The sequence below is a fragment of the Pezoporus flaviventris genome, unplaced genomic scaffold, assembly GCF_033815535.1.
Source record: "Pezoporus flaviventris isolate CSIRO_AGI_PZ_B2104156 unplaced genomic scaffold, CSIRO_AGI_Pfla_v1 ptg000031l, whole genome shotgun sequence".
NCBI lineage: Eukaryota > Metazoa > Chordata > Aves > Psittaciformes > Psittacidae > Pezoporus > Pezoporus flaviventris.
In genome coordinates, this window is record NW_026892579.1 from 41386397 (window position 1) to 41398522 (window position 12126).

General features: G+C 41.4%; 1 protein-coding gene across 4 annotated transcripts in view; it reads left to right on the plus strand.

Moving 5' to 3' along the window:
* Positions 1–12126, plus strand: part of LPIN1 (lipin 1) — a 79918-nt gene that overhangs the window by 38903 nt on the left and 28889 nt on the right. For 3 of the 4 annotated variants that reach the window (XM_061460834.1, XM_061460835.1, XM_061460837.1), the window contains 5 exons: positions 4735–4935; positions 6234–6329; positions 9420–9754; positions 10121–10240; positions 11463–11570. In XM_061460834.1, coding sequence (XP_061316818.1) covers positions 4735–4935; positions 6234–6329; positions 9420–9754; positions 10121–10240; positions 11463–11570 — 860 coding nt within the window. The remainder of the gene's footprint in view (positions 1–4734; positions 4936–6233; positions 6330–9419; positions 9755–10120; positions 10241–11462; positions 11571–12126) is intronic. The other variant, XM_061460836.1, reaches the window with a different exon arrangement.

Here is a 12126-nt window from a genome sequence, read left to right on the forward strand (position 1 = left end):
TCCTTATATCCAATCTAAACTTCCCCTGTTTACTCCTTGTCCTGTCACTACAGTCCCTAATGAAGAGACCCTCCCCAAAATCCTTGCAGGCCCCCTTCAGATACTGGAAGGCTTCTCTTCTCCAGGCTGAACAGCCCCAACTTTCTCAGCCTGTCTTCATACGGGAGGTGCTCCAGTCCCCTGATCATCCTCGTGGCCCTTCTCTGGACTTGTTCCAACAGTTCCATGTCCTTTTTATGTTGAGGACAGCAGAACTGCACACAATACTCCAGGTGAGGTCTCACGAGAGCAGAGTAGAGGGGCAGGATCACCTCCTTCGACCTGGTGGTCATGCTCCTTTTGATGCAGCCCAGGATACGGTTGGCTTTTTGGGCTGCAAGCTCACACTGAAGCCAGCTCATGTTACGTTCTTTGTCAATCAACACCCCTAAGTCCTTCTCTGCAGGGCTGCTCTGAATCTGCCCAACCTGTAGCTGCGCCTGGGATTGCCCCGACCCAGGTATAAGAACTTGCACTTGGCATGGTTAAACTTCGTAAGGTTGACATCAGCCCACCTCACAAGCATGTCGAGGTCCCTCTGGATGGCATTCCTTTCCTCCAGCCTGTCAACGGAACCACACAGCTTGGTGTCATTGGCAAACTTGCTGAGGGCACACTCAATCCCACTGTCCATGTCACCGACAAAGATGTTGAACAAGACCGGTCCCAACACCGACCCCTGAGGGTCACCACTCGTTACTGGTCTCCAGCTGGACATTGAGCCATTGACCACAACTCTTTGTGTGTGGCCATCCAGCCAGTTCTTTATCCACTGAGTGGTCCATCCATCAAATTGATGTCTCTCCAATGTAGAGACAAGGATGTCGCGTGGGACAGTGTCGAACGCTTTGCACAAGTCCAGGTAGATGACATCAACTGCTCTACCCCTGTCCATCAGTTCTGTAGCCCCATCATAGAAGGCCACCAAATTGGTGAGGCAGGATTTCCCCTTAGTGAAGCCATGCTGGCTGTCACCAAGCACCTTGTTGTTTTTCATGTGCCTTAGCATGCCTTCCAGGAGAATCTGCTCCAAGATTTTGCCAGGCACAGAGGTGAGACTTACTGGTGTGTAGTTCCCTGGGTCATCCATTTTCCCCTTCCTGAAAGTGGGGGTTATATTTCCTTTTTTCTAGTTGTCAGGAACTTTACCTGACTGCCATGATTCGTCATGTGATTAGATATGTGATCAGTCTTTTAGTCTTTTAATTCCACAGTGATTTTATTGCACAGGGCAGGTTCAGCCCATCTTGAAAGGAGTGTCTGTCACCAGCCGACAGCTTGAATATGTCACTTTCTTTTTAAGGGATAAAGGATTTTCACTGTATAGGAGCAAGCTGTGCTGTGCCAGTTGGCCTCAGAGCCTGAAGATGGTGTCTAACTTTTAATTCACAAGTTTAAAAATAATCTCTGTGACCTAAGACAGAGCAGGCTGTGTGGCTAAGATTTCTTGTGACAAGAGTAGTTGCAAAATTCTCTGTTTAGGAGTTCAGAAGACCTGATGGATGGTGTAACTTGTTAAGATTGTGAATGCTCCTGTTTGGATTGTTTGCCCTTAACTCTCCTGAACAGTGGGGTGTATGTATGATCTCAGCAACTGCTTCCCCACCAAGGAAGTTCTGGCTGTTTCACACCTAGAAATTTTGTTGCTTCAGCAGACCAAGCATAACCTTGGCGAACTACACCATGTAATTCTGATTGTAGCTGTCTTTCAGCTTAATCTTAGCTCAATGAGAAATGTATTGTCTTACTGTGCTTTGGGTTAGAAAAATCCCCAGTAGAAAGGGAAGTATTTTTCCAAAGCAAAAGGATAATTTTAAAAGTTTGTTTTCATCTGTCACCCTGGAGGCTTACTTCTGAACTTAGTTCCGTGCATGTTTGGTGCCAGCTTTTTGAAGAGTTCAGATGATGTCCACCAAGATAATTAGGGGGCTAAGAGCTTATGGCTTATGAGTGGAGGCTGGGGGAGCTAGTTTTGTTCAGTCTTGAGGGTATTCAGTTACCTGTTGTGGAGTATGGAGGAAACAGAGTCAGAATTTGTGAGGCACACAGTGGTAGGACAAGAGGCAACAGGCACAAGTTGCAACATGGGAATTTCAGATTAGGTGTTGGGAAGAAAATTTTCACTGTAAGGACAGGCAAACATAGGAGCAGGAGTGCAGGAGGGCTGTTGTTCTGTGACACAGCATAGGGTGTGGCACGTGTTTCAAGTGCAGTTCCCTATGAAAGAGTTTACCACTAGATTTGCATTCAGGAAGGCATGTTTCTAATGTATAATAGAGGCCCAGAAGTGCTAATACTAATTGAATGCTGGAGAACTTAATATAATTGCTTTTTCTGCCACAAAGTTTTCATGTGTTGACTTTCCAGTGGGTGGCACTTTCTAGATGCCTGTATTGAAGGCTGTGCAGAAACGCTTCTCCAAACAGTATTTAGGGATTATTCTTTCATTCGTTAACATCTCTCTCGGTTTTGCCTGGAACAGAGTTAGGTTTCTGCCTAGTGTCTGGAACAGTGCTGGTTTTTGGCTTTAGTCTGAGAATAATGGTGATAACACACTGATGTTTTTAATTGTTAAGTAGTGTTTGTACTAAGTAAAGGACTTTTCAGCTTCTCACATCTTGCCAGCTAGAAGGCTGGAGAGGGCACAAGAAATTAGGAGGGGATACAGCCAGGACAGCTGACCCCAGCTGACCCAAGGGATGTTTCATACCATATGGTGTTATGGTCAGTATATAAACTGGGGGGAAAGCTGACCGGGAGCTGCTTCTCGAGAACAGGCTGGGCATTGGTCAGCAAGCTGTGAGCAGTTGCATTGTGTATCACTTCTTTTGTATATTCTGTTTTATCATTATTATTATTTTGTTCCTTTCCTGTCCTATTAAACTGTCTTTATCCTTACCCAAGAGTTTTCTCACTTTTACCCTTCCAGTTCTCTCCCCCATTCCACTGGGGGGCAGGGGAGCAAGCGAGCAGCTGTGTGGGGCCTAGTCACCAGCTGGTGTTAAACCACAACATCTTGTATGCTAAATACTTCAAAAAGGTTTCTTTGGTTTCCAAACTTAGTGCCTAGTTTTAGTCTTAGTCTTTTTGTGATTCATCTTCCCAGTTGTCAGATAGGGAAACCATAATTGCTTTTCAGGGGCAATGTAGTGATGATTATCATAAACCTCAAAAGAACATAAATAAATCTTCCTCAGAGCATTGTTTGTGTTCTGGTACCTGTGTATTGGAATAGAATTAGAGAAGAAAGCGAAGTTTCAGTACATCCTTTTGGAAAAAGAAAAACCACAGGTGATCATTAATTAATTAGAACAGCTATGCATGAAGAGACCAGCCTTAATTATAGCATTTCCTAACTTTAGAACTTTTTACTGTAATGCTTTCACTGTTGTGGGTTTTAATAGTTTTTTGTTTTTAAGTGTAAATCACAGTGAAAATTTTGAGCTATTTTTGCAGCATTTGAGATTTACAGCATTTTTGTTGTTTATGAGAGAACTCAGCTGAAAGAGAGTCCCTATTGTAGCAAATGATGCTGGTTAACACATGCCACACAACTCAGTGTGGTGACTGTCTCTCAGACTCTGAGCTCAGTTCTGTTCTCATCACCATCAATGGGAGTTTTAGTGTTGCCTTCCCTGCAGGTGTCTCTTTTATTGATGTCCAGGTAATGTAGTACAGCCTAGCAAGGAACTTGTATGTGAGGTATATGCTGTATACTGAGTGCAAAATGCTGAAATCAGTATCTTAGAATCTTCAAGAGGTATTGGAAATATAATGAGAACAATAAACACTTGAAGTCCTTAAAATATGTACTATTTGGGAAAGTATCTGCTTAAATTAATTTGAATTTTGAAAGCCCTTAAAAGACTTTTTAACTTTCAAGTATGTCTAAATATGCATGCTGTCTCACCTAGGGGGCTCAGTGTATTAACGGATCATAAACAGGATGTGCAGAATCAGGAAACTAAATGCTAATTAAATCAAAGAGCAGAGAAGATAAAGCCAATCACTTCAACCATCAGCATATGCCTTATTTTCAATAAACCTGCTGTTACTAAAAGGTTGGTTTAAAAAACAAGAACAGTAAAGTTTCATTGGGAAGCACTCTAAAGTTCAGCTGCTCTGGGTTGAAGGTTGCTTGTCAAACCTTAATGTGTATCTATTGTGTGTATACATTATAATAGTCTTTTAACAGGAGAAATCCCTGTAAAGTGGGAGGATAGTCTTTGACTTGAGTGTAGTGGAAAATTAGATCTGATAAAACCCATTCACTTGCCCTGCTCTTAAAAGCCTGTAGAAGTACATAAGAAAAGTAAATTTGTTGTTGATGGCAAAATAAATGGTAGGAGGAGATGTTATTTTGGAAGCAGTGCTTTTCAGAGACAATTGGAAGCAATTATGAGCTGCACAGTCTAAAAGTCTGACAGTGGTTTTGAATGTAACTGATTTTTATGAACTTTTTGAAAGCTGTTACAATTCTCTTACTTGCAAGGTCTCTTTTGCTTTTGTCTTTGAATAGCTCTCTCCAAACACGCATCAGCTGTAAATAAATTAGGTGGGAAATCCTGATTCTATGTGTACTTGTTAATTTGTGAAACAGAAGAATATCCAACTGCTGGGATTTCCATCTATCAAATCTCTCTAAAATATAGAGTAAGGATTAAAATCTTACTTATTCTATCTTTTGCTTTGCAGGTCCAAACCATGAATTACGTTGGACAGTTAGCAGGGCAAGTGTTTGTAACTGTGAAGGAGCTTTATAAAGGACTAAACCCAGCCACATTGTCGGGATGTATAGATGTAATTGTTGTATGTCAGCCAGATGGAAATCTTCAGTGTTCTCCTTTCCATGTTCGCTTTGGCAAAATGGGAGTTCTACGTTCTAGGGAGAAAGTGGTAAGAAAATGGAGAATTTTCATACTTTCTGCCTGTGGGTTGTCCCTAATGGCATGAAAGTTACTGAATGTTCTGTGGTGTGCTAGTCAAGGTTTTCTTTAGACACTCTTTATACAGGTTGAGGCACAGTTCAATTAAAATGGTTGTTACTGATTTTTCCATTTCATAGCATAATTTGTAAGACTTTGACTATTGTAAAAACAAAGCAAGAATGACATTTGTAAGTTTTATTTTCAAAAAGCAAAATTTTGAATGTGCTGATTTGGCCCTATACTAGATCTCATTAGTGACTGTGTATTAAGACCCCTTTGTTTAACATGTTCAATAATAGTTACAAAAAAGGGGGTAATAATGAAGTAGTATTTTCAGGTAACAGAATGTTGAGGTTAATTGAAACTAGATAAAGCAGCATGGACCTTGAGATAAATGTAACCACTCTGAATAACCTGGCAATATGATGTCAGATGTGAAGTTGCCAGTGAGTGATGCATGGCAGATTATTTTGGGAAATAATCTGTAACTACATATAGTCTAGAATGTAGTTTAGTTGTTCAGTGGAAAGTCCTAATGTCATCATGGACATTGTTCAAATCTTACATAAATCAGAAAGGAAGTCCAATATTTAGGATGGGTAAAAGTTGAAAATGTTACTGTGTCAGTAATCTGCTGTGTCCTGAAATATGACATTAATATAGATATTTCCAAGCCTCAAAAAAACCAAACCACCAAACAACAAACTTGAGTGAAAATGGAGTTGATGGCAAGAACAATTATGGGCAAAGAGGGAGATCCTCCTGAGAAGAAGTGGAAATAGTTGGGGCTGTATAGTGGTGAGATAAATGCATGGAAGAAACAGATGCATTAATTGTGTCGAGAATGTAGGACAATTTTTCTTACTTGTGCTTTTCATGGTGCGAAGAGAAGCCTGTTTAATGAATTCAAGAGACAGCATATTAAGAATTTGCATGTGGAAGTACTTCTTACACAATTCAACGTTAAGCTTTGAATTAAAAAAGCAAAAAGACTCGTGTGGTGGATGAAGCATTCAGACTATAAACTTTCCTGAGTAGAGGAACAAGACAGCAGTGAGCTGAATGAGTAAGGCAACGTTTTGACAATTGATGACCCTGTGAAGTGGTGAGAAAAGAAAGAGAGAGGTTCACTATTTTGCTTATTACAAGGTTTCCTACACTTCCCTGAGAAGCATTTGCCCAGTGACAGTGGTAGGATAGCTGAATGGGATCTGTGTATCTAAAATAACTTTCTTTTCATATGAGAACGTATTTATTTTCTTCCAGGTTGACATAGAAATTAATGGAGAAGCTGTAGACTTGCACATGAAACTAGGAGACAATGGTGAGGCTTTTTTTGTGCAGGAGATGGATAACAACCAGGTAAGAGTCAAAACTAATTTAAAGTTGTCAAAAACTCAATGCCTGATCTTCAGAGTCACTTTTGAATTTAGGAATTTTTGTTGAAAATACACTTCTACCCATAGTGTAGTTTCAAAGTTTCTGGACAGTTTTCTGTTGTGGAAATTCAACACTCTGCAGTTTTTTGGGTTGCTGAGATTTGGAAAAATCTAAAGAAGGTAATCGCATAACTGAAAAATAAGTAACAGTTTATGTGCATGCCACTGTGTGAGCAGAAGTAACGTGTACATTGTTCACATGCTTCAGAGGTGTGTACAATGGAGGTTTATATGTCAATGACCTGTTTTTTGCAGAAATCTCTACTTTGAACATAAACACTGGGCAGAATGTCAGTAGAAGTACACACGCCCTGTAAACATCTGTGCACACAGTAATTTTGATACTCACCAAAGACATGTTCATGTGGAATTATATTTGTGAGAATGCGTACTGTTGAGTTGTGTGATTAAATTTCAGTCCATATAAGTTGTGGGCTACTCAAAATTAGTGTGACCATATGTCATAAGAAAAGCTTTTTACAGCTATTTCTTATCAGAGATCCCCAACAAATTTTGTCACCATCCATAGTGGAATGAGTTTTCAAATTCCACATTGAATGCTACAGTAGTTTTAAGTTTTAAGTGAGAACTGTGTGCATGTGCAGTATTAATTTCTATATCTTTAGGTTTAAATCTCTGTTAAGCGGTTATTTGGTGACTGAAAATTGCTAAAATTTTTCTTGACTATCTAGAGATGTATATATATATGACTAAGAGTGTGACCCAGTTATAAACTGCCCTATCATAGAATCATAGAATAATTAGGGTTGGAAAGGACCTTAAGATCATCTAGTTCCAACCCCCCTGCTGTGGGCAGGGACACCTTATGCTAAATCATATCACCCAAGGCCTCGTCCAACCTGGTCTTGAACACTGCCAGGGATGGAGCATTCACAACCTCCCTGGGCAACCCATTCCAGTGCCTCACCACCCTAACAGGAAAGAATTTCCTCCTTATATCCAATCTAAACTTCCCCTGTTTAAGTTTTAACCCGTTACCCCTTGTCCTATCACTACAGTCCCTAATGAAGAGTCCCTCCCCAGCATCCCTATAGGCTCCCTTCAGATACCAGCAGGCTGCTATGAGGTCTCCACGCAGCCTTCTCCAGGCTGAACAGCCCCAACTTCCTCAGCCTGTCTTCATACGGGAGGTGCTCCAGTCCCCTGATCATCCTCGTGGCCCTTCTCTGGACTTGTTCCAACAGTTCCATGTCCTTTTTATGTTGAGTTCATCAGAACTGCACACAATACTGCAGATGAGGTCTCACAAGAGCAGAGTAGAGGGGCAGGATCACCTCTGTCGACCTGCTGGTCACGCTCCTTTTGATGCAGCCAGGATACGGTTGGCTTTTTGGGCTGCGAGCACACACTGCCGGCTCATGTTCATTTTCTCATCAACCAACACCCCCAAGTCCTTCTCTGCAGGGCTGCTCTGAATCTCTTCTTTGCCCAACCTGTAGCTGTGCCTGGGATTGCTCCGACCCAGGTGTAAGACCCTGCACTTGGCATGGTTAAACTTCATGAGGTTGGCATCAGCCCACCTCACAAGCATGTCAGGGTCCCTCTGGATGGCATTCCTTCCCTCCAGGGTATCAACTGAACCACACAGCTTGGTGTCATCAGCAAACTTGCTGAGGGCGCACTCAATCCCACTGTCCACGTCAGCGACGAAGATATTAAACAAGACCGGTCCCAGCACCGATCCCTGAGGGACACCACTCGTTACTGGTCTCCAGCCGGACATTGAGCCATTGACCACAACTCTTTGCATGCGGCCATCCAGCCAGTTCTTTATCCACTGAGTGGTCCATCCATCAAATTGATGTCTCTCCAATGTAGAGACAAGGATGTCGCGTGGGACAGTGTCGAACGCTTTGCACAAGTCCAGGTAGATGACATCAACTGCTCTACCCCTGTCCATCAGTTCTGTAGCCCCATCATAGAAGGCCACCAAATTGGTGAGGCAGGATTTCCCCTTAGTGAAGCCATGCTGGCTGTCACCAAGCACCTTGTTGTTTTTCATGTGCCTTAGCATGCCATCCAGGAGAATCTGCTCCAAGATTTTGCCAGGCACAGAGGTGAGACTGACTGGTCTGTAATTCCCAGGGTCATCCGTTTTCCCCTTCTTGAAAATGGGGGTTATATTTCCCTGTTTCCAGTCATCGGGAACTTCACCTGACTGCCATGATTTCTCAAATATGATGGCCAGCGGCTTCGCAACTTCATTTGCCAGCTCCTTCAGGACCCGTGGATGGATCTCATCAGGACCCATGGACTTGTGCACGTTCAGATTTTTAAGATGGTCTCGAACCACTTCCTCTCCTACAGTGGGTGCAAGGTCTTCATTCTCATAGTCCCTGCATCTGCCTTCCAAGACTTGGGTGGTGCAGTCAGAGCCTTTGCCAATGAAGACCAAGGCAAAGAAGTCATTCAGAACCTCAGCCTTCTCCAAATCCAGGGTAGCCACTTCTCCCGAGAGCTTCCAGACAGGGCCCACGTTGTCTCTAGTCTGTCTGTTATTTGCTACGTACCTGTAGAATCCCTTCCTGTTATTTTTGACATCCCTAGCCAAGTTTAATTCTAACTGGGCCTTAGCTTTCCTAACCTGGTCCCTAGCTTCCCGAACAAAATCGACTACTGACTGTTATCTGAGTTATCTGAGTTGTGAAGAATTAGCTTTTACAAAATATTCAGATTATAAATTAGGATTTTTGTTTCTGCTCTGTATGTAGCATCAGGTGGATAAAAATTCATGCCATAATGTGGCCAATATGAGATGCTCAGAGGATCCTCTTTATTACAAGTATTGTTCCTGGCTTGTCTAAGGAGATGCATCTGTGGAACAACTTCCATACGCTATAGGATCATACTGAGCATCCAGGTGTCTAATCTTAGTTACTTTTCTGTGGAATAAATCACTTAGATTTTGACAATTGTGTATATATTTTAGAACCATATTTATGACTGGTGGAGGAGCTAATATGTTGCATGGTTTGGATTTTTTCTTCCTCAGGAGGTAATTCCTCATCATCTCTCCACATCTCCCATTATGTCTGAGGGAACTGCTTTAATGGAAGCTCAGCTGAAGAGGAACTCCATAGACAGGATAAGAAACCTGGACACCAGTGCATCCTCACAAGTACCACCCCAAGGCCATGGATCCCAGCTTTCTACTGAAACATCTCCAGTCTGTAGCTCTGTGAAAAAACGGAGGAAGAAGAGGAGAAAGTCTACCCATAAAATAGACAGCTTAAAAAGAGAAGACAATGGAGACACATCGGAAGATGAAGACATGTTTCCCATAGAGATTAGCTCAGAGGAGGAAAAAGAACCATTGGACAATTCACGGTATAGCAGCGGAACTGAGCTATGTAATGGAAACCTGATGCTGGGTTAATGTTCCATTCCATGCCTTCCAACAGTAATTTCTCTTTAAGTCGGTACGCATGGCTGATGAGCATGTGTCTATAAGAAAAAGCTTTAGGCTAGAAAGCCATTAGGAATGATAGTAACAAAAATTACATAGAAAACATAAGAACAATCCTCCATCATGCTGTGAACTAAAAGGTGTCAATCAGATAATATTTCTCTATATCCTTTTAGTTCAGGTTATGCTGATTCTTCTCTACAGTAGGGGTTTTTTGTTGTCTGAAGTATGTGACAGCTCAGTTATTAAGTATGGGTGTTAAATGTCACGTCTTTCCCTATACCTAGAATCCCTGTTCCAGATGTGTGTGTTGATGATGTATCTGACATGAAGGCTCCTGCAGCTTCTATGTTTTCTCAGTCTTCATCTTACCCTCATTCAGATGGAGAATGGTCACCTCTTCAAAGGTACTTTTTCTGTTAGTACAGTTCTAAATAATCTTCCTCTTTCCATTAACGTCTTATAGGCTAGTGCTATACGAAGTCTTACTAAAAATGTAGGTATCAAACATGGTAAATGTCAACTACTAGATGAATGGTTTCTATATTTGAAATCAGGTAGTGTTCAAAAACTTTGGGTTAGCGTTGTCCTTGGTTCAACAAATGCATATGTACAAATGCAGGCCCATAAATTCTGAAGAATGTTTCTATCTGTTAATGTCGCTGTTTTTGTAGAAATACTATAGAGAGGATGAATATTTTGTGAAATCTGAATCTTTGCCTAATGCACACACCTTGTAAGGACTTCAGTGGATGTCTGTATATAAATCTATAGTACTTTGGGTGTAATCCTTTTAAGAACTTTCAAGATTGGAGTTGATGTATAAAAATAAGATTTACTTAAATGAGCATGAGCTTTTTGTGTCCTTTTCAAAGCTAATTTATTGAATTGCGCAGTTAAATAGACATGTAATCATAGAATCACAGAATTGTTAGGGTTGGAAAGGACCTTAAGATCATCTAGTTCCAACCCCCCTGCCATGGGCAGGGACACCTCCCACTAAACCATGTCACCCAGGGCTCTACATATTACCCAAGTAATATTTACTGTGTGAAAAAAACACATACAGAAATATGCTTATTCTTTCCTGTATGTGTATTTATGTGCTTGTGTATACCTTTGAAGTCAGAACAGATCAGTTTGGACTGACTTTCTTGTGTCTGCGGAACACTGTCAGAAGGAGACAATTTTTTGCCTAATGTGCACTGAAATCTGTGTGTTTGTGTGCTCCTGCGCACATGTGCTCCACATCCTCCATGCCGACTACTGGAGTGGAGCAATATTTACAAGACACTATTCTAAGAAGCCTAATTTCATTATACTGTCTGTGTATTTGAGGGGCAATGTAATCAGAGCAAGAGCTTAATTGAAATGTTTTGAACTGCATTCTGGAAGAAACTTTCTTCACTGACTATAAAGCTTATTATGATTAACTTCACTTTGGTGACAGCATATGTCAATACCCTGCCCCTTTGATGCCTTTTTGAACTGTATGTTCTGTTTGTTTTTAGAGTGCAATATTCTGGATTTTGAAAGCTCTAGATTCATGCATAAAGAGCTAAGTGTTAATCAGCACTCATGAATAATGACACCCTGTTTTCCTTTGTACCAACATGCTGTGCTGTCCAGTAAGCCTATAGATTGCACAGGGCAAACCTCTCTTCTCACTGTTCCAGCAGACGGAGGCCTATCTAACTCCTGTCCTCAACAATCTTCTCACTTTTCTCCTCCAGACAGGTAGAACAGTTGTCCTTCCTCTTTTCCTTTTTAAATCCTTTTAACACATTAATAGTATGTGAACTTCATTGAACTTCTGACTGTGCTTATTGCTAACCCAGGCACCTTGAAAGAGACACTGAAAGCCACTTCCTCTGCTTGCTTCCTTGAGGGCATTGACTGGAGGTAAATTACCTTGATGAATCATCTGTTGAGGATGGCCAATATAAAATCAGGCCAATGAAAACGGATTAAAATTGAAGTTGATGAAGATGATTAAAAAGAAGAAAAAGGGAAGAATTTAGCTAGTGAGAACTTACATTCCTGTGAAGACTGGCATTTCTATGTGGCTTTTTACAGTCAGTGTATATTTTAAGGACGTTTTTATTCCATGGCTTTCCTGACTTGTTTGCTTGTGCATAGGTTGCAAAAGTAAAAGCAGAACAAGGACTGGAGATTAAGTGAGCAGTAAGGAGTACAGAACTTGGAGTGGGAGAAGCCCAGTACCAGAAGAGAACTTCTCTTCCTTTGTTCCCTGGTGTGGGGGAGGGGAGGACTTTGAAGGGGGGGAGTATCA